Source organism: Somniosus microcephalus, chromosome 7 (assembly GCF_052327205.1).
Source record: "Somniosus microcephalus isolate GS21.2 chromosome 7, FLI_Smic_1.0, whole genome shotgun sequence".
Taxonomy (NCBI): Eukaryota; Metazoa; Chordata; class Chondrichthyes; order Squaliformes; family Somniosidae; genus Somniosus; species Somniosus microcephalus.
In genome coordinates, this window is record NC_140993.1 from 264,477,831 (window position 1) to 264,505,559 (window position 27,729).

At 45.5% G+C, this 27,729-nt stretch overlaps 1 protein-coding gene across 2 annotated transcripts in view; it reads left to right on the forward strand.

The window, feature by feature from the left end:
• cnot10 (CCR4-NOT transcription complex, subunit 10) overlaps positions 1-27,729 on the forward strand; it is a 48,117-nt gene that overhangs the window by 11,716 nt on the left and 8,672 nt on the right. The window contains exons 5-17 of one of the 2 annotated variants that reach the window (XM_085993717.1): positions 1,608-1,750; positions 7,127-7,201; positions 8,702-8,785; positions 10,905-10,998; positions 13,008-13,157; positions 14,151-14,353; positions 14,465-14,586; positions 17,011-17,187; positions 17,827-17,910; positions 18,577-18,690; positions 21,186-21,316; positions 24,348-24,383; positions 26,946-27,073. In XM_085993717.1, the coding sequence (XP_085849843.1) occupies positions 1,608-1,750; positions 7,127-7,201; positions 8,702-8,785; positions 10,905-10,998; positions 13,008-13,157; positions 14,151-14,353; positions 14,465-14,586; positions 17,011-17,187; positions 17,827-17,910; positions 18,577-18,690; positions 21,186-21,316; positions 24,348-24,383; positions 26,946-27,073 (1,541 nt within the window). Of the gene's footprint in view, positions 1-1,607; positions 1,751-7,126; positions 7,202-8,701; positions 8,786-10,880; positions 10,999-13,007; positions 13,158-14,150; positions 14,354-14,464; positions 14,587-17,010; positions 17,188-17,826; positions 17,911-18,576; positions 18,691-21,185; positions 21,317-24,347; positions 24,384-26,945; positions 27,074-27,729 lie in introns of both variants that reach the window. The other variant, XM_085993716.1, reaches the window with a different exon arrangement.

Here is a 27,729-nt window from a genome sequence, read left to right on the forward strand (position 1 = left end):
GGGATTCCATAGAATCATAGAAAGTTACAGCACGGAAAGAGGCCATTTTGGCCCATTGTGTCCGCGCCAGCCAACAAAGAGCTATCCAGCCTAATCCTACTTCCCAGCTCTTGGTCCGTAGCCCTGCAGGTTACAGCATCCCAAGTGCACATCCAAGTACTTTTTAAATGTGGTTAGGGTTCCTGCCTCTACCACCCTTTCAGGCAGTGAGTTCCAGACCCCCACAACCCTCTGGGTGAAGAAATTTCCCCTCAAATCCCCTCTAAACCTTCCACCAATTACTTGAAATCTGTGCCCCCTGGTTTTTGACCCCTCTGCTAAGGGAAATAGGTCCTTTCTATCCACTTTATCTCGGCCCCTCATAATTTTATGCACCTCAATAAGGTCTCCCCTCAGCCTCCTTTGTTCCAAGGAAACCAGACCCAGCCTATCCAGTCTTTCCTCATAGCTAAAATTCTCTATTCCCAGCAACATCCTTGTAAATCTCCTCTGTACCCTCTCTAGTGCAATCACATCTTTCCTGTAATGTGGTGACCAGAACTGCACGCAGTACTCTAGCTGAGGCCTAACCAGTGTTTTATACAGATGAAGCATAACCCCCCTGCTCTTGTATTCTATGCCACGGCTAATAAAGGCAAGCATCCCGTATGCCTTAATCACCTTATCTGCCTGGCCTGCTACCTTCAGGGATCTGTGGACATGCACTCCAAGGTCTCTTTGTTCCTCTACACTACTCAGTGTCCTACCATTTAATGTGTATTCCCTTTCCTTGTTAGCCCTCCCCAAATGCATTACCTCACACTTCTCCAGATTGAATTCCATTTGCCACTGTTCTGCCCACTTGACCAATTTATTGATATCTTCCTGCAGTCTACAGCTTCCTTCTTCAGTATCAACCACACAGCCGATTTTAGTATCATCTGCAAACCTCTTAATCATACCCCCTATATTCAAGTCTAGATCATTGTTATATACCACAAAAAGCAAGGGACCCAGTACTGAGCCCTGCGGAACCCCACTGGAAACAGCCTTCCAGTCACAAAAATGCCCATCAACCGTTACCCTCTGTTTCCTGCCTCCGAGCCAGTTATCCAACTTAACACTTTGCCCTGGATCCCATGGGCTTTTAACTTCGTGACCAGTCTGCCATGTGGAACCTTATCAAAAGCCTTGCTAAAGTCCATATACACTACATCAAACGCACCATACGGTCAGATTTTTTTTTTTTTTAAAAACCTCTCCTAGGTCATGAATATCCTGCACACCATTATTATTGAGATGGGATGGGGAACTGAGTTTCATAGTGCTGTACATTGGTGTTCCACTAATGCTGCCCGACTCTCCTTGTGGACCATACAGAAAATATTTACAGTGAGCGATGTAAGCTTAAAATAATTAATATGAGCCGATCTGACTTAACGCTACTTTTACAAGTTAACTCAGCTATGTAAACCTTACTTTCTGCAGTCGGTACTGTAAAATCTGGATACCACTAAAGCATGATGTGACTGACAAAGCTGTACCTATCAGTTTGGGCTTGAGGTGCTTGATGCTTCGATCACTAAAATCTGATTTTTGTTTTGTTTCTGTCCCCAATCTTTAAGCAGAAGAGAAATTTGCACAGGCTTTGTGTTTCTTGCTTGTTGACCTTTATCTATTGACGTACCAGCCTGAGAAAGCTTTGCTGCTGCTTGCAGTTCTGGAGAAAATGATTTTGCAAGGAAACAACAAAAATGGCAAGTCCAACGAGGTCAGTATTGACTGATTCCTGGGGGGAGAGATTGAGTAAACTAGGCCTATATTCTTTAGCATTTAGAAGAATGAGAGGTGATCTCATTGAAACATATAATAAAATTCTTAAGGGGCTTGATAGGGTAGATGCTGGGAGGCTGTTTTCCCCTGGCTGGGGAGTCTAGAACCAGGGTCACAGCCTCAGAATAAGGGGTCGGCCATTTCGGACTGAGATGAGAAATTTCTTCACTGAGGGTGGTGAATCTTTGGAATTCTCTATCCCAGAGGGCTGTGGAGGCTCAGTCGTTGAGTATATTCAAGACAGAGATCGATAGATTTTTGGATACTATGGGAATCGAGGGATAGTGGGGTAGTGCAGGAAAGTGGAGTTGAGGTAGAAGATCAGCCATGATCTTATTGAATGGCGGAGTAGGCTCGAAGGGCCAAATGGCCTACTCTTATTTCTTATGTTCTTAGTATATCTAAACTGTTTGGAATTTTGACAGTGGCTTGCTGCAGAGAGGCAAGCACCAAGATCTAACGATTGGAAGGTGCCAAAATGGTGTCGTAAAGCAGGGCGACTCCTTATCATCATAGAATGGTTACAGCACAGAAGGAGGCCATTCGGCCCAACAAGCCCATGCCGGCTCTCTGCAAGAGCACGTCAGCTAGTCCCACTCCCCCGCCCTTTCCTCGTAGCCCTGCAACTTATTTCCTTCAGGTACTTGTCCAATTCCCTTTTGAAAGCCACAATTGACTCTGCTTCCACCACCCTTTCAGGCAGTGCATTCCAGATCATAACAACTCGCTGCATAAAAAAGATTTTCCTCATGTCGCCTTTGGTTCTTCAGCCAATCACCTTAAGTCTGTGTCCTCTGGTTCTCGACCCTTCTGCCAATGGGAACAGTTCCTCTCTATCTGCTCTGTCTAGACCCCTCATGATTTTGAACACCTCTATCAAATCTCCTCTCAACCTTCTCTGCTCGAAGGAGAACAACCCCAGCTTCTCCAGTCTATCCAATTAACTGAAGTCCCTCATCCCTGGAAGCATTCTCGTAAATCTTTTCTGCACCCCCCTAAGGTCTTCACATCCTTCCTAAAGTGCGGTGCCCAGAATTGGACACAATACTCCAGTTGAGGCCGAAGCAATGTTTTATACAGGTTCATCATAACTTCCTTGCTTTTGTACTCTGTGTCTCTATTTATGAAGCCCAGGATCCCGTAAGCTTTTTTAACCGCTTTCTCAACCTGCCCTGCCACCTTTAACGATTTGTGCACATATACCCCCAGGTCTCTGTTCATGCACCCCTCATGACTCCTGATGAGTGACCTGATCTAGATTAGTGTTTGACTCCAGACCAGGAGTCGGTTGTTTTTTTGGGTCGCAAATGAAATGAAGTCGCTTGACCCGGTAAATCCCCAAACACAGACTGACGCACAGTATAACACTCGGTCTTGTTTGGCACAACTGCGTGTTGGGGAAATGGCTTTTTGGTAGGAGTGTGAAACACAGAGGTTGCCTCGAGGCTGTGAATTAATGTTATATCGCCCGTATACAAGATCAGTGCTCTGTCATGAAGGAATGTGCGGTTCACCCCACCAAATCCTGCTAACTATTAGGGGTTTATCCTGGAAACCCCCTCTATTGTTTTCACCCATCATTGGTAACCATTTTGTTGGCACAATAGGAGACATTTCTTTACTGTTAAACTGTGTGTGAGATTCTTTGTACTTGTGTAATAGTTTTAAATCTTTTTGAAGTTTGTATGATCTCTTTTGATACTGACTGACTTCCAGTCTCTGAGCATGCTTTACTGCTTTCAGGGCTGTCGGTTTAGGCTTTCTTCCAGTGGGTGGCACCCTCGTCTCTGAGTCGGGAGGTTGTGGGGTCAAGTCCCGCTTCAGAGATTGAGCACAAAAATCTAGGCTGACGCTCCAGTGCAGTACTGAGGGAGTGCTGCACTGTCAGAGGTGTCGTCTTTCGGATGAGACGTTAGACCGAGGCCCCGTCTGCCCACTCAGGTGGACGTAAAACATCCCATGGCACTATTTCGAAGAAGAGCGGGGGAGTTCTCCCCGGTGTCCTGGCCAATATTTATCCTTCAATCAACATCACTAAATACATTTATCTGGTCATTATCACATTGCTGTTTGTGGGAGCTTTTTGTGCGCAAATTGGCTGCCACGTTTCCTACATTACAACAGTGGCTACACTTCAGGAATACTTCATTGGCTGTAAAGCGCTTTGAGACGTCCGGTGGTCGTGAAAAGTGCTATATAAATGCAAATCAATCTTTCTTTGATTTGTTTGATTTTCTATTCTGCTGAGTTCATCCTCGATTTCACATGTGAAAAGGCTGTTTGCCCCAATAACACACTTCCTGCCACAGACTATATACACAGTGCACCCAATTATGGACTCTATCCCAACCATTTAATCTCCTGTAGAAATATTCTGCAAACTTTCTCCATTGTTCCCTAAAAGAAGGAATGAACTTCACAGCCAATGAAGTGCAGTCACTGTTGAAAAGTAGGCAAATGCAGCAGCCAATTTGCGCACACCAAGCTCCCACAAACAGTGAGATAAACAGCCAGACACTCTTCTGGTGCTGTTGGTTGAGGGATTAATATTGGCCAGGACACCGGGGAGAGCTCCCCTGCTCTTCTTTGAAATAGTGCCGTGGGATCTTTTACATCCACCTGAGAGGGCAGAGGAGCTTCGGTTTAACGTCACTTCCGACATTGCCGCACTCCCTCAGCACTGGGAGCGTCGGCCTAGATTTTGTGCTCAAGTCCCTGGACTTGAACCCACGATGAACTGACTCGGGTGAGTGTGCTACCCACTGAGCCACGGCTGACCCCTCGAGGTGAGACCAAAAGCAATAGTTTCTCCTTTGCTCCTGAAGAGAAAATGAAACGAAACTCGAGATTTCTTAATTTAATCTTGTATCTTAAAGGATTGACCCCTGATTGGTTGTGCTCCTTTGCCAGATGTTCCCATGGTTTCAGCAGCTCAGGATGCCCCTGCAGTTATCCTTGTAACTAAGGCTGTATTTCTTTCATGGTGTCAAAGGAGTCACAGATCCCATGATCGTTTTAGAGAGGCTTATTTAACTTTCAGATGACTTGATTGACTTCTGTCCCAGCTCTTGCCTGAGTGTTGTTTTCTGTATGTATTGGTCAGTATGTAGGATTGTGCCTGATCTTGGCAATCAATATTTTAAGATTATCACCCCCCCCCCCCCGGGCCCCGTTACTAATGAAAAGGGCTCCAATCTGCACAATACCTGTACTGACCAAAGTGATCACCGTCATTGTATCATTCATTTTGGATAGAAGCAGGCCCACAGGAAGCTGAAGCTTGAGGCTACGATCTCACCCCACGTTATTACTCTTCCACATGCCTGCTGTAAGCCAAGTGCTTCCTGCAGAAGAGGCTAGAACAACTAGGAGATTTGCCCTGGGCCACTACAGCACACCAGAAAGTGGTCTGTGTGGGTATTGCTATCGGCATCTCTCTGTCTGTCTGCATTCATAACATAAGAAATAGTAGCAGGAATAGGCCACTTGGCCCCTCGAGCCTGCTCCGCCATTCAATAAGATCATGGCTGATCTTGGGCTCAAAGCCACTTCCCCGTCCGCTCCCCATAACCCTTCACTCTCTTATCTTGTAAAAATCTGCCTATCTCCACCTTAAATGTATTTAATGACCCAGCCTCCATGGCTCTCTGGGGCAGAGAATTCCACAGATTTACGACCCTCAGAAGAAATTCCTCCTCATCTCAGTTTTAAAAGCGCGACCCTTTATTCTGAAACTATGCCCCCTCTCTCTCTCACGCACACTCTCACATATCTAATGATGATTTGTATCTCTCACTGCATTGTAAAAAAAATAAAATAAACGCAGCCAGCATGATTATTCCCACAAACATCGACATAACATCATCACTGACTCCAACCCCACCAACAACTTGCATTTATATAGCGCCTTTAATGTAGTAAAACGTCCCAAGGCGCTTCACAGGAGCGATTATCAAACAAAATCTGACAGTGTCACATAAGGTGATATTAGGGCAGACGACCAAAAGCTTGATTGACGCGGTAGATTTTAAGGAGTGTCTTAAAGGAGGAGAGAGGGGTGGAGAGGTTTAGGGAGGGAATTCCAGAGCTTAGGGCCTCGGCTGCTGAAGGCGCGGTTGACAATGGTGGAGCGATGAAAATTGGCGCTGCTCGAGGCCAGAATTGAAGGAGCGCAGAGGTCTCGGAGGGTTGTAGAACTGGAGGAGGTTACAGAGATGGGGAGGGGCTGAGGCCACGGAGGGATTTGTAAATGAGGATGAGAATTTTAAAATCAAGGCATTGCTAGACTGGGAGCCAATGTAGGTCAGTGAGCCCAGGGGCGATGGGTGAACGGGACTTGGGACCAGATGCTGACAGGTGGCCAAGGACAATCTGAGAGTGCATGGCATGATCTCAAAGTTCTATGCCTACTTAAGCTACGCAACTTGATTTAAGAAATCTGATGTACAGGAAACTTTGTGCTATCCGGCACCGACGGGACCGAGCTGTTGCCGTCCCATCAAAACTGCCGGACAAACCAGCGCTAATGTTGAAACATACGGAGCTCTCCGTATCTGGCAACAAACCCTGTTGCTTAGCAACAGCTTCTAAACAGTCGGCCGTACCTTGCAAGTGTCTCTGTAGCTTAGCAACAGCTTCAGCGAGACCTTGCAGAGCCTGACTGGTGGAAAAAAAAAAGCAACGAGAAGAAAAAAAACCTAACAATGGCTCCTGATTTTTGCCGGTGGATCGAGCATTCCGAACAGTTAACCTCCGGATAAACCAAAGTTTCCTGTACAAGGAATTCTTCGGCTTACCTAAACCCGCCATTCAATTTATGAGGAGATCCATTTATGAAGGCATGCACCACAGAAGCCTGGACTTGCCTGCTGAGTGTAAGACCACAGCCTGCACACGACATTCAGATTTTAAATCTGCTGCCTGAGGGTCAAGGTTTATGTAGTTGACTTTTCCTTGTACCTTTTCTCCGCAAGCAACACCTCAGCTTGTCAACTTTAATCATCCAAAACTCTGCTGCCCACATCCTAACTCGCACCAAGTCCCGTTCACCCATCACCCTCTGTGCTTGCTGACCTACATTGGCTCCCGGTCCGGCAACGCCTCGATTTTAAAATTCTCATCCTTGTTTTCAGATCCCTCACTGGCTTCGCATCCTGGTTTTCAAATCCCTCCCTGAATATATTCCAAGAAGATTTGATTGTGGTGTGGGGGAGAAGCTAAGTCTTATCCATAAACGTGTGTTCATTAAGCTTACGGTATACAGCTATGTAAAATTGTTATACTAAAGTCACTTCTCTCTGTCATTTGGACAAAGGCTTACAAAGATGCCACTAATCAGAAGGTCGATGCTGGAGTTATGGTGGAAGCAACAAAGTCCAAAATTCATCAGGTATGTGGGTAATTTATCTCCACTGGGTCTTGGCTCTCCTTGGAGCAGAGAAGGTTATGGGGAGATTTAATACAGGTGTTAAATTATAAGGGTTATGATAGAGTAAATTAGGAGAAATTGTTTCCACTGGCAGGAGGGTCGATAACCAGAGGACACAGATTTAAGATAATTAGCAAAAGAACCAGAGGGGAGATGAGAATTTTTTTTTGTTTTTGTTTGACACAGCGAGTTGTTGTGATCTGGAACGCGCTGCCTGAAAGGGCGGTGGAAGCAGATTCAATAGTAACATTCAAAAGAGAATTGGATAAATACTAGAAAAGGGAAAAAAAATTAGTGGGACAGGCATGATGGGCCAAATGGCCCCCTCCTGTGCTGTAAGATTCTATGATTGGAGCCCTTTTATTTTTCATGAGGCAATAATTGTTAAGTTCAACCAGTACAAATAGACCAAGAGCTGGTTAGCAACTTTGACTGTGCAAATGGAATTTCTCTCAAATATTTATATCAACAACTGATGAAAAGTTGTCGTGCAAATGCCACGTGCATGCTTCGCTGACACGGGTAGAAGTATCTAGTTTTGTTTTTCAAACGTATAATTTTTTCCAAAGACCATAATAGTAAATTGATAGAGGAGACTGTGTGGGGAGGGGAGTATATAACAATATATGTGCATGCAAACAGCCTAGAAATGGTCAGGGAAAGCACCAAATATTAAAACTTTAGGTGCAGCAGGCGGTTAAGAAGGCAAATGGTATGTTGGCCTTCGTAGCAAGAGGGTTCGAGTACAGGAACAAGGATGTCTTGCTACAGTTGTACAGGGCCTTGGTGAGACCACACCTTGAGTATTGTGTGCAGTTTTGGTCACCCTATCTGAGGAAGGACGTTCTTGCCATGGAAGGAGTGCAGCGAAGATTCACCAGGCTGATACCTGGGATGGCAGGAATGACGTATGAGGAGAGATTGTGTCGATTGGGCTTATACTCACTGGAGTTTAGAAGATTGAGAGGGGATCTCATCGAAACCTATAAAATTCTGTCAGGCCTGGACAGACTAGATGCAGGAAGGATGTTTCTGATGGCCGGGGAGTCCAGAACCAGGGGTCATAGTCTAAGGATAAGGGGTAAGCCATTTAGGACTGAAATGAGGAGGAATTTCTTCACCCAGAGAGTGGTGAACCTGTGGAATTCTCTGCCGCAGAGGGCGGTGGAGGCCAGTTCATTAAATATATTCAAGAAGGAGTTAGATATATTTCTTGAGGCTAAAGGGATCAAGGGATATGGGGAGAAAGCAGGGACAGGGTACTGAATTTGGATGATCAGCCATGATCTCATTGAATGGCGGAGCAGGCTTGAGGGGTCGAATGGCCTACTCCTGCTCCTATCTTCTATGTTTCTCTATAAATGGATTGCACGGTATTTGCAATGGCCAATTTTTTTGATCTTTCTGATGGTATAAATGTTCTTGTTCTCCCTACATGACTGGCCCATGTTTTGTTTGCAGTGTAAAGTGCGAGCTTACGTCCAGATGAAATCTTTGAAAGCCTGTAAGCGGGAAATCAAATCTGTTATGAATACCGCTGGAAATGTAAGTAAACTACATAAAACTTATGCTCCTATATAAATCAGAACTAAATGTTAAGAATCTTTCGCTCGCGCACTCTCCCTCTCCTCCACCCTCCCCATCACCACCTTCTGATATTAATCTTGTGTATCGTGGTTCTGGGCTTTGTGGCAATCTTGAAGCACAGAATCTTACTGCACAGAAGGAGGCCATTTGGCCCATCGTGCCTGTGCTGGCTCTTTGAAAGAACTATCCAATTAATCCCACTCCCCCACTCGCTCCCCATAGCTCTGTAAAAGTTTCCTTTTCAGGTCTATCCAATTCCCTTTAGAAAGTTATTAATGAATCTGCTTCCACCACCCTTTCAAGCAGTGCATTCCAGATCATAACCACTTGCTGCGCTAAATAAAAATCTCCTCATCTCCCCCTCTGGTTCTTCAAATCTGTGTCCTCTGGTTAGCAACCTACCTTCCAGTAGAAGCCTTTCTCTGCTCAATACAGCTTACTCCTATGGTACCTGGAAGATATTAATATCTTCCAACATATTAAACATATATGGAGTTCAACGCATCTATTCCCTGAAGAAACTTTAATACTTGGAAGACTATCTCCTGAGTCGTCCTCCTCCAGAATAATCAGTCCCTCTTACCTCAGATGACTTAAGTTAACTGTCATAGAAACATAGAAGATAGGAGTAGGCCATTCGGCCCTTCGAGCTTGCTCCGCCATTCAATGAGATCATGGCTGATCATCCAAATTCAGTACCCTGTCCCTGCCTTCTCTCCATATCCCTTGATCCCTTTAGCCTCAAGAAATATATCCAACTCTTTCTTGAATATATTTAATGAACTGGCCTCCACCGCCCTCTGTGGCAGAGAATTCCACAGGTTCACCACTCTCTGGGTGAAGAAATTCCTCCTCATCTCAGTCCTAAATGGCTTACCCCTTATCCTTAGACTATGACCCCTGGTTCTGGACTCCCCAGCCATCAGAAACATCCTTCCTGCATCTAGTCTGTCCCGGCCTGACAGAATTTTATAGGTTTCGATGAGATCCCCTCTCAATCTTCTAAACTCCAGTGAGTATAAGCCCAATCGACACAATCTCTCCTCATACGTCATTCCTGCCTGTCAGTTTGTTGGCTCTTATATCTGCACTTTCCCAACACCTGGATATCCTTGCTGTAGTACACAGTGCTCCAGATGTGGTCGTAAAAGTGCCTTGTACAGGCTCAATATCACCTCCTGGGATTTGTGCTCTATCAGTCTGGCTATATACATATCAATTTAAAACCTGCTACTGGGTCAGGAGCACTGTAACAGCACCTGTTTGGGAGTGGGTGGGGAGAGGGTTGTCATTGTCAAATATTAATTTCTCCTCCCTTGGCTCAGAGTGTTTTCCTCGCATGTCTGTGAAGTGCCGTGGTAAATTTTTCTGTCAAAAAGAAAGACATGCATTTATATGACCTCAAGGCATCCAAAGTGTTTTACAGCCAATGGAAGTACTTTTGAAGTGTAGTCACTGTTGTAATGTAGGGAAATGCGGCAGCCAATTTGCCGACAGCAAGGTCTCACAAACGGCAGTGAGATAATGATGATAAATGTTGCCTGGGACACCAGGGAGAACTTCCCCCGCTCTTCTTCAAAATAGTACCATGGAATCTTTTACATCCACCTGAGGGGGCAGACTGATCCTCAGTTTAATGTCTCATCCGAAAGACGACCCTTGTGACAGTACTGCACTGGGAGTGTTGGCCTGGATTTTGTGCTCAAGTGTCTGGAGTGGGACTTGTACCCATGACCTTCTGACTCAGACGAGACTGCGACCATTGAGCCACAGCTGACACTAAATGAATGGTACTATAAAAACACGATTTGTTTGTACATGTATGCAGATTTGTGGGATATAATCATTCATCCTTTTACGTGCATGATAATTGAAGGACAATGTCTAGTTTTCATTATAAAGCGAGTAGTTTGTGTAATAGGATTATCATTTCATTCAGGTGATTTTTGTTTTTCTTCTATAAATGGGCTTTGATTTCTCAGTTTTGTATATAAGCGTTACCTGTGAATGTGTGTGCATATCTATAAACTATTTACTATGCCTTTTTATGCAGTCTGCTCCCTCCCTGTTTCTCAAGAGCAATTTTGAGTATTTAAGGGGGAATTATCGAAAAGCAGTGAAACTATTGAACAGCGCAAACATCACAGATCATCCTGGATTCCTCAGCACAGGTAGGAATCCAAAGAACTGCTATGTTTTACTATTTACTGTAGATGACTATTGGGATGATTCATCGAGGCAAGTGTAGGTAGATATTTTGCCTTGGTCAATTTATCAGTAAATTGAAGTCCCAGTAATCATGTGCTTGGCTCGGGTGGGAAAAATCCTCTTGTCCCTCATCTGTATTTAAATCTTTGTGTCTAGCCAATTTTCTTCAAATCGTTTTTTCCTGTTCACTTTCTTTCATAAGATTTTCTGTCTAGTGTGTTAATTTTGTATTTTTATTATTATAGAAAGGTTAGTGCTGTAATCCTAGCTGTCATCGTCTTCTGAAAGAAGGGGATTTCGGTCTGATCTGCCAAGTACCAGCTGTTTGAGTGGGGTTTACCCTCCCACTTCCAATTCAGTACAATTGAATTTATTCAGGTCTAGCAGAACTCATTTTTGCTTTCCAATTTATCTGTAATGCAAAAAGAACAGGAGAATGACTTTGTTCATTCTTTCCGCATAATACACTTAATCATTCAACGTCGCTAAACACTATAGGAGTTTTTTTTTAAGGATCCCAGGCTCGGTACATAGTGCTATTGTGATTCCATTGCATGACCCTCGTCTGATGGCCATTTGGGTCCTGGCCAACATTTGTTACTCATCCACGTAGGAACAATCCTCTCATTGGTTCCTTACCGGTATTTGTGATTTTTTTTTTTTGGTCTGGACACATTTGAAACATTGAAAGAATTATCCCATTTACGTCCAGTCCTGTCTCTCAAATTTGCATGAGCTGTACATCCTCACTTGGTTTGAGGATGACACCCTCCAGTGGCCATCAGTTAACACATTCATCTCACTGCACACATTTCACAGGTCTCGCCTATGGTACACACCCCTTTTTTAATTCCTAGAATCGTACAGCACAGAAGGAGGCCATTTGGCCCTTCGTGCCTATGCCAGCTCTTTTGAAAGAGCTCTCCCATTAGGAAATTCCAATACCTTGGTGTCGACATATTTATAATCGTGACATCGCCTGGCCTTGTGAATAAATACAAATGAAATTAGCGATGCGTTTGCTGAAAGTGGCTCTCGTGGGTCAGCCTGAGGACCCAGATTCCTGACTGCCACTGATATTCACCTGAAATTGACGTGGAAATCGCGAGCGAGGGAGGATGAGACAGCGTTACGACCTGCGTACGTGTTAGTCAATAGCTCCCAAGTGCCAGTGAACTTGCTTCCTACAGACTGGGTCACAGTGTGTGAGGGAATAATAAATCAGATAACCAGCAAGGAGGACAGTGAACCATAAAATCTTACAGCACAGGAGGAGGCCATTCGAAAGAGTTATCCAATCGGTCCCACTCCCCCTGCTCTTTCCCCCATAGTCCTGCAAATGTGTCTGTAATGAAACTTGTTTGCCGTGCCTGTATTCGTTTTGCACTCATGTATATTACCCTCCCCCACACGGTGTATAGTTTCACTTCCTCTTTCCTGACTAACCTGGAAGGTTCCAGGTCTTGGCTCTTGGCTCCGCCCCTGACTTCTCTTACACAAAGATCCCAGGATCTGTATGACTCATTCCTGCGAGCCAGTCAGTGTGTTGAGATGTTAGCTCTGATCTTCGTGATTAAAAGCCAACTTGTTAAAGTCTATAACTTCTAGTTTTGTGGTTATTGAAGGCACATCAGTGTCCTTTTGAAAGTTATTATTAAATCTGCCTCCTCCGCCCTTTCAGGCAGTGCATTCCAGATCACAACAACTTGCTGTGTAAAAGAAATTCTCCTCATCTCCCCTCTGGTTCTTTTGTCAGTTACCTTAAATCTGTGCCCTCTGGTTACCGACCCTCCTGCCAGTGGAAACAGTTTCTCCTTATCTACTCTTACCGAATTGATGACCTTTATCTTGAAATTAAAACCCCTCCTACCTGAAAACTAGCATCTGTCATTCTGCCTTGTTGTATAATAATGAAATAGTTAAAATTACTGTCTTGACCCTTGACTTTTCTCCTTGAAACATTTGCAAACAGGTGAATGTATTAGATGTATGTTCTGGAATAATCTTGGATGCATCCATTTTGCTATGGGGAAACACAATCTTGGAATTTTCTACTTTAAAAAGGCCTTGCAAGAGAATGATGTCGCTTGTGTGCAGTTAACTGGAACAAGCACAGACCAAGGTGCGTTACTTTAGGTCAAAGACTCTAAAGCCATTAACAAACCTATTTTAGTGTGAATGATTTGAAGTTAAATGGTACATAAATGCACGTTGTCAGTTATTGATTCCTTGCTTATGAAACCCAGCTGTTCGCGCTCGCGTTCCTTTTTTGTACGTTCTGGCGATCAGCATAGTGATGTGTTGGCCTTAGCGGGAGCACTCGCCACTGATTCAGAAGGTTGCGGGTTCAAGTCCCCCCCCCCCCCCTCCCCACCAGAGACGTGAGCACATAATCTGGGCTGACACTCCCAGTGCAGTACCAAGGGAATGCTGCACTGTCGGAGGTGCCGTCTTTCAGATGGGATGTTGAACCACTGCCCCCTCAGGTGGATGTAAAAGATCCCATGGTACTATTCGTAGAAGAGCAGGGGGATTCTCCCCAGTGTCCATGGCCAATATTCATCCCTCAACCAACATCACTAATACAGATTATTTGGTCATTATCACATTTCTGTTTGTGGGAGCTTGCTGTGTGCAAATTGGCTGCTGCGTTTCCTACATTACAACAGTGACTACGCTTCAAAAGTACTTCATTGGCTGTAAAGCGCTTTGGGTCGTCCTGAGGTCGTGAAAGGCGTAACTTAAATAATCCAGTTCTTAAAAAAAATAATTCCAAATACACTGCTCTGGAACTAAAGCTGACTGGCATTGTTTCACTCATTTGCGTTGAGCATAATTTTGTACAAAAAATATTTTAGTTGGTGCAAAGCAAACTTTTTTTGTTAATTTAAACAAAAAGGAACTGCTTAGATGAAAATGTTTACAAGAGGTTTCAAGAAATCAATTTCTAATTAACTGGTCTTAATTGGATGCAGTAGCTTACAAGTTAGGTAGTCTATTTTGTTGTAATCTTTTCAAATGGTTTTATTGAACAATTTTTAAAATTTCTGCTTTTTGTGGCTACTTAATATTTGGAGTTTATTTTTTCCCCTCTTTTTAAAAAAAATGATTTTAGGGAAGAAGTTTTCAGGCAGACCAATGAGCACTCTGCTCACAAACAAACGGTATGAACTGTTACACAACTGTGGAATCCAGCTATTGCACATAGGCAGACCGCTGGCAGCCTTTGAGTGTCTGATGGAGGCCGTTCAGGTGTACCACTCCAACCCACGTCTTTGGTTAAGGCTGGCAGAGTGTTGCATTGCTGCCAACAAGGGGGTGAGTGGACGAATTCATATGTCAACTACTTTCTTATTTGTTCCAAAGCTGTTGTTTTTTCCCCCTGCATTTTCTCCTGTTATGTTAAATTTCAGCATTGTTTTTCTTCAGACATCAGAACAAGAGACCAGAGGGCTGCCAAGCAAAAAAGGGATTGTACAATCAATTCTGGGTCAAGGCTATCATCAAAAGATCGTCTTGGCATCACAGTCCATGCAGAACACCGTGTATAAGTGAGTGAGCACCATGTATGAGTGAGTGAGGGGGGGGGGGCGAGCGCAGTGTGTACACAGGTAATGGGGGCGAGTGCAGTGTGTACACGGGTAATGGGGGCGAGCGCAGTGTGTACACGGGTAATGGGGGCGAGTGCAGTGTGTACACAGGTAATGGGGGCGAGTGCAGTGTGTACACGGGTGAGGGGGCGAGCGCAGTGTGTACACGGGTGAGGGGGCGAGCGCAGCGTGTACACGGGCGAGAGGGGCGAGCGCAGCGTGTACGCGGGCGAGGGGGGCGAGCGCAGCGTGTACGCTGGCGAGGGGGGCGAGCGCAGCGTTTACACGGGTGAGGGGCGAGCGCAGCGTTTACACGGGTGAGGGGCGAGCGCAGCGTTTACACGGGTGGGGGGGCGAGCGCAGTGTACACGGGTGAGGGGGGCGAGCGCAGTGTACACGGGTGAGGGGGCGAGCGCAGTGTACACTGGTGAGGGGGGCGAGCGCAGTGTACACTGGTGAGGGGGGCGAGCGCAGTGTACACGGGTGAGGGGGGCGAGCGCAGTGTACACGGGTGAGGGGGCGAGCGCAGTGTACACGGGTGGGGGGGGCGAGCGCAGCACGTGCACGGGTGAGGGGGCGAGCGCAGCACGTGCACGGGTGAGGGGGGCGAGCGCAGCACGTGCACGGGTGAGGGGGGCGAGCGCAGCGCGTGCACGGGTGAGGGGGCGAGCGCAGCGCGTGCACGGGTGAGGGGGCGAGCGCAGCGCGTACACGGGTGAGGGGGGGCGAGCGCAGCGCGTACACGGGTGGGGGGGGGCGAGCGCGCACAGCGCGTACACGGGTGATGCTACGTCCGAGCGAGTGACCACCAGGTGTAAATGATTCAACCAGTGACTGCGTAGCACAGTGTGTAAATGAGTGAACTTTAAAATGTTTAAATGTTAGATTTTAAGTGTGCATATTATCTGTACAGAAACGGTTTAGAATTGAAAACTTTTAGGGGGAAAAATTGGGTTGCTCTGCGCCTCCCGTTAGCGCCCCCGGGTGGCGCCGCTAACACCTCCCATGAAATTCAGCCGTGTGTCGCACTCCGGCCGCGCCCCATGACCTACCGCCGGACGATATGTCCGACAGGGTCGAGGTGGTGTTTTTGTGGCCACTGCGGCGCAAATTAAAGGGCTGGTGCCGGGCGGCCATTTTGTTTTGGCCACCTGTCAGCACCTGCCCCCTTTCGCTTTTTTTATACAGGGTGCCGGCCGCGATCGGTGGTCCAGCAGGGCCCCGGTGCGCGCAGCGCCAGGACTCCCCTTTAATCAGGGGCGAGAGGCTTGCAGTACCACAGCGCTACGTGCCGACGCGCTATTCAATGGTAACGCCTCCGGAAGGAGGGTGGTGCGCTTCCAGTAGAGCCCCCGCCTCTTGCTTGGGGAGCTACCACTCAATTTATGGCACAGGGGCGCTAACTTTTTTGTAACTTAAAAGTAGCACCCCGGCGAAGTTAGCGCCCCAAAGGGGGCGCCACCGAATTTTTCCCCCTTAGACTTGTTACTTTCAAGATTTACCCAATGCAAAGTTAGTTCAGTGAAGTTTTGCGTACAAATATGTTCAGATCTTGGCTGTTAAGGATCCTAAATTAAATACATTTGGGCAATGAAATACTCAGCTGACATGTTCACAGGAAATATGAAATTTAATGTGACTATAGACCACAAACTATGAGGGAGGTATTGGGCAAAGGCCTCTTCCCTCAACAGTTGCTGCAAGCATTGTATTCAAATTAATTCCTCCCTTAAAATACGTATTATTCCTCTTTCCTGAAAGCACCGACTCTTGCTGGGGTGCAGTTACTGGATTCTGGCAACCTGCTAGTACCTCATCCAAGTGGCCAGTCTTCACGTTTGAGCTTGGATATAGTGTGTGTCAGGTGGCTATTCAACTACAGGGAGCATCACAGCTAAGCCTGTTGTCTTTACCTGACAACAATTTCCCTCAGTGGAGGGAAGGGTTACTAGATAGAAATTAAAACTTTCTACTCTTTAAGATAATTGGCAAAAAATCCAGGGGGGAAATTAGATTTTTTTTTAAAACTCGGTGAGTTGTTATGATCTGGAATGCGCTGCCTGAAAGGGCGGTGGAAGCAGATTCAATAATAACTTTCAAAAAGGAATTGGATAAATACTTGAAAGGGAGAAATTTACAGGGCTATGGGGAAAGGGCAGGGGGAGGAGTGGGACTAGTTGGATAGCGCCTTCAAAGAGCCGGCACAGGCACGATGGGCTGAATGGCCTCCTTCTGTGCATTTCAGCCAAGAAAGCCATAACCAGCATCAATTCCATTGAGAATAATGAAAGGCACATTTCAGATTAACCTGTGTAAAAGTTTCACGTTGGATGTTGAAAGCATGTACCCTTTAATTAAGCGGGCTTGTTTCATTTTGTTCCACAGCGATGGGCAGTCTTCAGCCATTCCTGTAGCTAGCATGGAGTTCGCAGCCATCTGCTTAAGAAATGCCTTGCTTCTGCTTCCTGAAGATCATCAGGAGATAAAAAAAGATAACGGTTTAAGAAATTTCAATCAATCTGGCAGTGGTGAAACCAGCAATGAAAACAGTGAGACATGCAGGTAGAGCACAATGAAAGATACTTCAGTGTTCATACAAGTGTAAGGGACAAAGTACAAATATAGTGGAAATCCTATTGTATTCAATGATTTGCTTAGCAGAACAAATGATCAGTAGAACCAACTGATCAATATATCGGAAGCTAGCAATCTCTGACAATGGCAACCCTGCACTGTCACTTCCGCAATCCCCCAAGGATCCGTCCATGATCTTCTCCGCCACCTCTTCCTCCGCTACATTCTGCCCCTTGGTGATATCATCTGAAGCCATGGGCTCGGTTTCTGTGTGTGTGTGGCGATTGACGGCCAGTTCTAATTCCCCACCACCTCTCTTGACTTCCCCTCCACTGCTTCTGCTGTCAGACTGCTTTACCGACACCCAGTGTTGGCTGACCCGTATCTCCCTCCAGCTAAACCTCGATGCGACCCAAGCCATTGTCTTCAGTCCCTGACATAAACTCTGTCCCCTTGCCACCAAGTCCGTCCCCCTCCACGGGAACAAGCTACAAAAGCACATTAATGCCTTTTTGCATAGTTTGAAGTTAGCAGCATTTCCCTGTTGAATCCCATAAATAATCCATCGAAATGCTCCATTTTTGTTGCAGTAATATATGCTGAAATTATTTTTCCCCCATTCTACAGTGGTAAGCCTCATGAAGGAGATAAGTTCTTAGTTCCAGGCCCACCATCTTCTCCGTTAAGGAAGCAGGAATTAGACAACCTGAGGTAAGGATATTCTTTATCCATTTACTTATTGCTACTTCCTACAATGTCGTTTCAACTAAGTGCAAAAATCTGATGGGAGCTTTCTGATGCACATTAGAACCCCAATTCTGTTGCCGTTAAGTCCAGGCTATTTCAAACATTAAAAAAAAAATCTCGATTAGTGCTGGAATTTAACGTAAGCAAAGGTAATAGTTTTAATGCAGTGCAGTCAGTCCCTGCTCGGGACAGATCTAGCTGGTACTAAAAAGGAAGAAATTATTTGCCCAGTAGTTCCTTTTTCTTCCCCACCCCCCCCCCGCAGCAATCTCGCGCTGCTTTATTCTAAGAAGAATGGTTAGTTTGTGCAAGTTTGATTGAGCTCATTCTTTCAATACCCTCCCATGTCTGAGATTCTCTCTGCCACCCCACCCAGCTCATCCAAAAAGATACGAGTGAGCTCAGAAAAAGAATGAGAAGAGTATAGTTTATGTCCTAAATGATTAGTTACTCCCAAGTGTTTACTGGGGCAGAAGTGAGCATCGAACACTTCCTAAATAGCGACAAACCGAATAGAATTAACCGCTATAGATGAGTTGAAGTTCTAGACGGGCTTCAACTCCGATTTGAAATCCTGTGAAGAATGGAGGAGTGGAATCACATTGCAAGTTTTGTTTCCTGTTCACTCAGATGTTCCATACTGGCTGGCAGTGCATATGTTGCCCTTGCACTTGGCGACAACCTTATGGCCTTAAATCATGCAGAGAATCTTCTACAGCAGGCCAAACTGTCTGGATCTCTAAAGTAAGTAACAAAATTTTATGTAACGGGGTGTTATCATTAAATGTGATTAAATTGAACTTATTCTGCACGTGAAGCAAGTGCTTATTTAAGCTTCAACTATTGGACATGCACTTGAAAAGGAAAAATACAGCAGAGAAGAAGGCCATTCAGCCCATTGTCTGCTGGCTGAAAGAGCTATCCAATTAGTCCCACTCCTTCGCTCTTTCCCCACAGCACTGCAAATGTTTCCTTTTGTATCTAATTCCCTCTGACAAAGGCACATGTAAGAGTCTCAGTAACCAAGGGACTGAGATGGGGGCAGAAGTGGGCATTGATGCTGAGATGGATGTAAATAGTACTGGTGATGAATGTGGGGCTTAATGTACAGCTGGGTCACGGGTCGCTACCGCTTTAGTTGATCCCGAGAGAGTGGTTGGGCAATGGGGGGAGGGCGCAATTCCCTTAATCTTTGCAACCAGTTTTGTGTGTCACCTCATCAGATTCATTGATAATTCATGTGTACAATCAATTTCCTTTTACCTAATACAGGAAACTTTCTGATATCTGGCACTGACGGGACCAAGCTGGTGCCGTAACATCAAAAGTGCCGGACATACCAGAGTTAATGTTTAAACATAGGAAACTGAGAAGCTCCGTGTGAATCAACAAACCCTGTTGCTTAGCAACAGCTTCAAAACAGTCAGCTGCAGCTGCAAGCGTCTGTAGCTGAAGCTGTTGCTATAGCTACAGACCTTGCAGTGCTTGACTGGGGGGGAAAAAAAGCAACAAGAACTAAAAAAAACATATAGAAAACGGCTCCTGATTTTTGCCGTTAGATCGAGTATTCCGGACATATAACCTCCCGGATAAACCAAAGTTTCCTGTACATGGATTTACTCAAAGCACAGTTAAATTAGTAAAGCATGACCTGCTCTTCTCAAATCTCTGTTTATTGGCCTGATCAGCCCACACCTTTCCAAGTGGTCACTAACTTCATCCTGTATTATGCACCGATAATTTCCTCACTTAACCTTTACCCTTTTCTTGAACACGATTGAGCAATTTCCACTCTCCATTCCTTTGGCACATTTTCCATTTCCAAAGGTTTTTGGACACAAGTTAGTGCATCTGCATTCTTTTGAACCTCTTCCACTATTCGTTCCCTAGATACTTCAATTTTTGCAGGATGCCTACCATTTAGGTAACTTTACTACCTTTAGTCCTATTGACCTTTTTAATACAGTTCCCTTTTGAATAATTATCATCAGTTGTGGCTGTTCCACGCCCTCAGGTAGTCCCATCAGTCCTATTTTTACCTTTAAGAACTGTGCAATACTTATTAAGCATCTCCACCACTCCCTCACACTCGAGTTCAAGATGACCTCCTTCATCCACGAGTGGTGTCAACCCCCTTTGATTATCCTGTTTTAGTCATGTGCTTACAGACACCCTTGCTGTTTCCCCTTATGGTGATTGCTAGTCTTCTTTCAAAGTCCCTCCTCTTCCTAATCTCTCTCTCCTTCCTTTCTACACCTTTTTATAATTATACTTCAATCAGATTTCTACTTCACTGTAATCATGGGGGAAAGCACCTTTTTGTCTGATAACGTACTTGTGAAGTGCCTTGGAAGGTTTTTTTAAGCTAGGTTAAAGGTGCTATATAGATGCAAGTTGTTGAATGTTGTGTGGGAGGAGGAAGTTTGCAGATGAATATATGGCATCAAAAATAAGCCAGCTACAGGAAAAATGTACAAGTCCACCTTGGTGATCAAATTAGGAATTTATTTTGGTATCTAATAGAAAGAAAGAAGAAAGAAAGACTTGCATTTATATAGCACCTTTCACGACCACCAGACGTCTCAAAGCGCTTTACAGCCAATGCAGTACTTTTTTGAAGTGTGGTCACTGTTGTAACGTGGGAAACATGGCAGCCAATTTGCGCACAGCAAGCTCCCACAAACAGCAATGTGATAATGACCAGATAATCTGTTTTTGTTATGTTGGTTGAGGGATAAATATTGGCCCCAGGACACGGGGAGAACTACCCTGCTCCTCTTCAAAATAGCGGCCATGGGATCTTTTACGTCCACCTGAGAGAGCAGACGGGGCCTCGGTTTAACGTCTCATCCGAAAGACGGCACCTCCGACAGTGCAGCACTCCCTCAGCACTGCACTGGGAGTGTCAGCCTAGCTTTATGTGCTCAAGTCCCTGGAGTGGGACTTGAACCCACAGCCTTCTGACTCGGGCGAGTGTGCTACCAAAAAAAATAGTATACCTAATATCTCATTATGTGGCTCGGTGTCAAATTTTGTTTGATAATACTCCTGTGAAGCGCTTGGGACGTTTTACTACGTTGAAGGCGCTATATAAATGCAAGTTGTGTGGTTTTGAAAGGCTACTTCAAAATATTGGTTCTTAATTGGTGCTTTAATGACACTTAATTTTGCAAAGCTTGAAATAATTTATTGAACTTGTAGTTTTAGTTTGGGATTCCTGACTTTGTGATTTTGTTTAGGTTTCTAGGTCACTTGTATGCAGCAGAGTCCCTCATCTCTCTGGACAGAATCTCTGATGCCATCACTCACTTGAACCCTGAGAATGTCACTGATGTGTTCCTGGGAGTTTCTTCAAATGAACAGGATCAAGGTGAGTAATTTCACGTTTGTTTGAATGATCAATCCTGTGAGCTGGAACAGTTTTAACTTTCGTCCATTTGGAGACATGTTTCGTCTGAAAGAAAGATTTCTCGGGAATATTCCATCATCAGGGCGTTTTTTTCCATAGACTCGTGGAATGATGCAGCACAGAAGGACGCCATTCAGCCCAACATGCCTGTGCCGGCCCTTTGAAAGAACTATCCAATTATTCCCACTCCCCTGCTCTTTCCCCGCAGCCCTGCAATTGTTTCCTTTTAAGTATTTATCCAATTCTCTTTTGAAAGTTATTATTGAATATGCTTCCAAGGCAGTGCATTCCAGATCATCATAACTCGCTGCGTAAAAAAAGAAATTCTCCTCCTCGCCCCTCTGGTACTTTTGCCAATTATCTTAAATCTGTGTCCTCTGGTTACTGACCCACCTGCCAATGCAAACAGTTTCTCCCTATCTACTCTATCAAAACCCCCTCATCATTTTTAATACCGGTATTAAATCTCCCCTCTAAAGAGAATAACCTTAGCTTCTCTAGTCCCTCCACGTAATAGAAGGTCAATCCTCACAGCCGAAGGACATCGCAGCAGGAGTTCCTCAGGGCAATGTCCTAGGCCCAATCATCTTCAGCTGCTTCATCAATGACCTTCCCTCCAACATAAGGTCAGAAATGGGGATGTTCACTGATGACTGCACAGTGTTCAGCGCCATTCATAACTCCTCGGATAATGAAGCAGTCCATGCCCACATGCAACAAAACCTGGACGACGTTCAGTTTTGGGCTGATAAGTGACAGATAACATTCGTGCCACAGAAGTGCCAGGCAATGACTATCTCCAACAAGTGAGAGTCTAACCACCACCCCTTGACATTCAACGCTATTACCATCTCCGAATCCCCCACCATCAACATCTTGGTTGTCACCATTGGCCAGAAACGTAACTGGACCAGCCACATAAATACCGTGGCAACAAGAGCAGGTCAGAGGCTGGGTATTCTGTGGCGAGTGTCTCACCTCCTGACTCCCCAAAGCCTTTCCACCATCTACAAGGCACAAGTGAGGGAGTGTGATGAAATACTCTCCACTTGCCTGGATGAGTGCAGCTCCAACAACACTCAAGAAGCTCGACACCATACAGGACAAAGCAGCCCGCTTGATTGGCACCCCATCCACCACCTTAAACATTCACTCCCTCCACCACCGGTGTGCCGCGGCTGCAGTGTGTACCATCTACAAGATGCACTGCAGCAACTCGCCAAGGCTGCTTCGGCAGCACCTCCCAAACCCGCGACCTCTTCCACCTAGAAGGACAAGGGCAGCAGGTGCATGGGAACACCACCACCTCCAAGTTCCCCTCCCAAGTCACAAACCATCTTGACTTAGAAGTATATCGCCGATCCTTCATTGTCGCTGGGTCAAAATCCTGGAACTCCCTCCCTAACAGCACTGTGGGAGTACCTTCACCACACGGACTGCAGCGGTTCAAGAAGGCAGCTCACCACCACCTTCTCAAGGGCAATTAGGGATGGGCAATAAATGCTGGCCTTGCCAGCGACGCCCACATCACATAAACAAATAAAAAAAACTGAAGTCCCTTATCCCTGGTACCATTCTAGTAAATCTCCTCTCCAAGGCCTTGACATCCTTCCTAAAATATGGTGGCCAGAATTGGATTAATTATGATTATGATTTCTTGGGAGAAGCTGAAGCAAGCTTTCACCATTGCGCAAAGCACTTTCTGGAAAAAAAAATTGTTACTTCTCTTCGCCTCTGCTTAGGTTTGCAATTCACCCTGATGGTTCCTGGGTGTACTCGCACTCGCTCCCTGGCACAACCCTCCCCAATGTTCGCAAACCCTAGGACCACTCTTCTTCCTTCACCCCCCCCCCCCCCCCCATCACTAGCACATGTATACCTTGGACTTCTTCCTCACTTCTGATACCCCCTCTCTTTTCCCCTGCCCCACCTTTCTCACACAGCAAGACCTCCACACTCTCACCGCCTCCTCTCTAGTGCTATCGTAAACCAGGGCCCTCCGAGTCCAGTACTGAGAGACCCTAAATCTCCTACGACTGCTCCTAAATTCTGGAATTGCTTCCAACGGTGCTGCCACACCCCAGATACCCCTGCTGCAGCCACAGCCCCCCAGTGATTCCAGTACTCCTCTCCCCTGGTGGGGAACCCGGGCAAGTCTTCCCTCACCTGCCGCTGGTGCTCCCAGACCCTGCTCTGCGGTGCTTTCACTTCTCTATCGCCCTCTGCCAGACTCGAGACTTCCATTTCTCCCCCCACTCCCCTCCTGACTAGCCAGACCTCCAATCCCTTCCCAATTTTTTTTTTTTTTAATCCATTCTCAGGACGTGGGTGTCTCTGGCAAGGCCACCATTTATTCCTAGTTGCCCCTTGCGAAGGTGGTGGTGAGCCGCTTTCTTGAACCGCTGCAGTACATGTGGTGAAGGCATTCCCACAGTGCTGTTGGGGAGGGAGTTCTGGGATTTTGACCCAGCGACGATGAAGGAACGGCGATATATTTCTAAGTCAGGATGGTCTGTGACTTGGAGGGGAGTTTGGGAGGTGCAGTGGAAGTTGTATAATGCACCATCACTGATGTTCTGAGGACTGAGATGAGGAGGAATTTCTTCACCCAGAGAGTGGTGAACCTGTGGAATTCTCTACCACAGAAGGCAATTGAGGCCAACTTATTAAATATATTCAAGAAGGAGTTAGATATATTTCTTAAGACTAAATGGATCAAGGGCTATGGGGAGAAAGCAGGGACAGGGTACTGAATTTGGATGATCAGCCATGATCTCATTGAATGGCGGAGCAGGCTCGAGGGGCCGAATGGCCTACTCCTGCTCCTATCTTCTATGTTTCTGCAAACTGCAATACATAAAAGAAAGAAAGAGTGCATTTTACTTCAGTTCAGAGAATGGGGTAAAAGATAGCAGCGATCAAATTAACATGCTTATATATTGGTTGCCTGGAAAGTAAACGTGAATTGAGACATTTTGGCCTTTCTTTTCAGGATCTGACCGAGGAGAAAATGAACAGATGGAAAACTGTAAGTATACGTTTAAAAAACATCATATTTAGGAACAAAAGCCAAATACTGTGGATGCTGGAAATCTGAAATAAAAAAGGAATGCTGGAAACACTCAGCCGGTCAGGCAGCATCTGTGGGGAGAGAGACCGATCTAACATTTCAGGTCGATGACCTTTCGTCAGAACTGGAAGAAGTTAGAGATTCACCAGTTTTTAAGCAAGTATAGAGGCGGGGAAAAAGTGGGGGGTGGAGTAGAAGGAAAGAACGAAGGGTGGAGGGCAGGAGTGATTAAATGGCAAAAGGGAGTTTGATGGATCATATATGGAACGTGTCAGCTTTAACACTTGTTTAATGCACTTTTTATGCCTCAGAAAACTAAAGTTTGTCTTATATCTAACCAGTAATACCTTGAATGACTTACTCCAATGATGCATATAATTCATCGGGGAGGGTTGAGGAGAGAAAACTGGAAGAGTTTGCTGTGATACCATCTATGATGGATATTTTGTGTTGGTTCTCTTGCCTTGTGGGCCAAGACCCATATAATTAAAGTGTTAAAAAATGTCATGTCCCGCTCACCCATCACCCCTGTGCTTGCGACCTACGTTGGCTCCCGGTCCGGCAACACCTCGATTTTAAAAAGAAAACAATTCTCCTCCTTGTATTCAAATCCCTCCATGGCTTCGCACCTCCCTATCTTTTTAACCTCCTCCAGCCCTGCAACCCTCCGAGATCTCAGTGTTTCTCCAATTCTGGCCTCTTGCGCATCCCCGATTTCCTTCAACCCACCATTGGTGGCCGTGCTTTCAGCTGTCTGGTCTCTAAGCCCTGGAATTCCCTCACTAAACCTCTCCACTCCTTTAAGACTCTCATTAAAACCTACCTCTTAGACCAAGCTTGGTCACCTGTCCTAGTTTCTCCTTATGTGACTCGGTGTCCAATTGTTTGTTGAGAACGCTCCTGTTAAACGCCTTGGGACGTTTACTATGTTAAAGGCGCTATATAAATGCAAGCATTTGAGTGGAGTCTTCCTGTTCAGGACCTGTCTCTACGCTATGCTCACCTGGCCTTCGGCCCCGGTTTATCGGTTCGATACAGAGAAGTGATGGAGCCCCAGCTCAGCCAGACTCTTTTGTACGTTAAAATAACAAAAAAGAATTCAAAGCTCACTGAAGAAAATGTACAAAAGCAAAATACTGCGGATGCTGGAAATCTGCAATAAAAACCGAGAATGCTGGAAATATTCAGGTCAGGCAGCATCTGTGGAGAGAGAAACAGAGTTAATGTTTCAGGTCGATGACCCTTCGTCAGAACTGGAAAAAATTAGAGATGTAACAGGTTTGAAGCAAGTACAGAGGCTGGGCAAGGGGAAGAAAACAAAAGGGAAGGTCTGTGATAGGGTGGAAGGCAGGAGAGATTAAATGACAAAAGGGATGGTGGTGGAAGGCAATAGGAGATGGTAATGGGACAAGTAAAGAAACAGAAGATGGGTCAAGGGTTGTAAATGGGAATAACTGTCCGAAAAAATGTGAGCAGTGGTTATGATCTGAAACTGTTGAACTCGATGTTGAGTCCGGAAAGCTGAAAAGTGGAACAGCATATCATCTTTCGATTAGTTAGGATTTGGAATGCACTGTCTGGTGGTATGTAAATGCAAAGACGCTATGTAAATGCAAGCTCTATTTTAGCATCTCCATCATTACAACCTGTTTTCAGTGAGGTTGTCTGCATTTTGAAACAAAATGGTCGACTTTGTGTTCTAAGCAGAGTTGAGACTCCTGCAGACACATCTACATAATCTTGGTTGACACTTCACTGCGTTACTGGAAGAGTTTTCATTGTCCGAGGGCCTTTGGATGAGATGTCCGAGGGTCCTATCTGCCTGAAGAGGATGTAGAAGATCCCACACTCTTCAAAAGAAAGCAGGGTCAACATTCTAGTATTCACTAGAGTTTAGAAGAATGAGAGGGGATCTCATTGAAATGTATAAAATTCTGACAAGGCTAGACAGACTGGATGCAGGGAGGATGTTTCCCCTGGCTGGGAGGGGTTGAGAACGAGGGGTCACAGTCTCAGGATACGGGGTAGGGCATTTAGGACTGATGAGAAATTTCTTCACTCAGAGGGTGGTGAACCTGTGGCATTCTCTACCACAGAGGGCTGTGGAGGCCAAGTCACTGAATATATTTAAGAAGGAGATCGATAGATTTCAAGACACAAAAGGCATCAAGGGGTATGGGGAGAGAGCGGGAATATGGTAATAAGATAGATGATCAGCGATGATATTAAATGGCGGAGCAGGCTCGAAGGGCCGAATGGCCTACTCCTGCTCCTATTTTTCTATGTTTCTATGTTCTATTCAATAGTAACCTTCAAAAGGGAATTGGATAACTACTTGAAGGAGAAGAAAATTGCAGGGGTATGGGGAAAGAGCGAGGGATTGGGACTAACCAGATTGCTCTTCAAAAGAGCCGGCGCAGACTTGATGGGCCGAACGGCCTCCTTCTGTGCTGTACTATTCTATGATTCTAAGTTTAAAATGTCGGTCTTCTAACTCTCTTTATTTTGTGCATTGAACAGCTGGAAAACAGATACTGCAGTGTTACCCCAATTCCGTTACATCTGCTTGTGCAATGATGCTCTTCAATCTTGGCAGTGCATATTGTCTACGCAGTGAATATGACAAGGCACGCAAATGTCTTCACCAGGTGAGAAACACAAGGCCGTGTAATTAAGCCCAGACCATCCAGATCGATCGATTGCATCTAATTCCGTTCGTAACGTCGTGTCTTTTAAGTCAGAGCACATCCATGGGGTTCAAATAACCCCTGTCTGTTCAGTTACCAGTCACATATCTAATTGACGAAACGTAAACCAACTAAAAGGAGGGGAAAGCTCAGACATTTTAGTGCGGGAAGAGGCCATCCTTGCTTGTCTGAATTCAGGCACCACCTTGGGGGCTGATTTTACTCCCCATACCCTTTTGTATCCAGTATCTGCCTGAATGCTGTAGGTGATTTAACATCAATCGCCACTTGTGGCAAACACTGCAGAATAGAGTTTGTCTAATTTTCCCCTCTGTGCTGACCTTGAGATCCTGGTAAATCTGCATCATGCTTTCTTTCTGCTTGCTATAATCCCATTTGAACATAAGAACATAAGAACATAAGAAATAGGAGCAGGAGTAGGCCAATCGGCCCCTTGGGCCTGCTCCACCATTCAATAAGATCATGGCTGATCTGATCCTAACCTCAAATCTTCTATCACTCTGCATCCACCCGAACCCATGTGATCTCCCGGGAGAGGCGAAAAACCATCTGGATGTTTCATTTCCCGCACTTCTGCTCTCGCCCCGCCCCTTCCC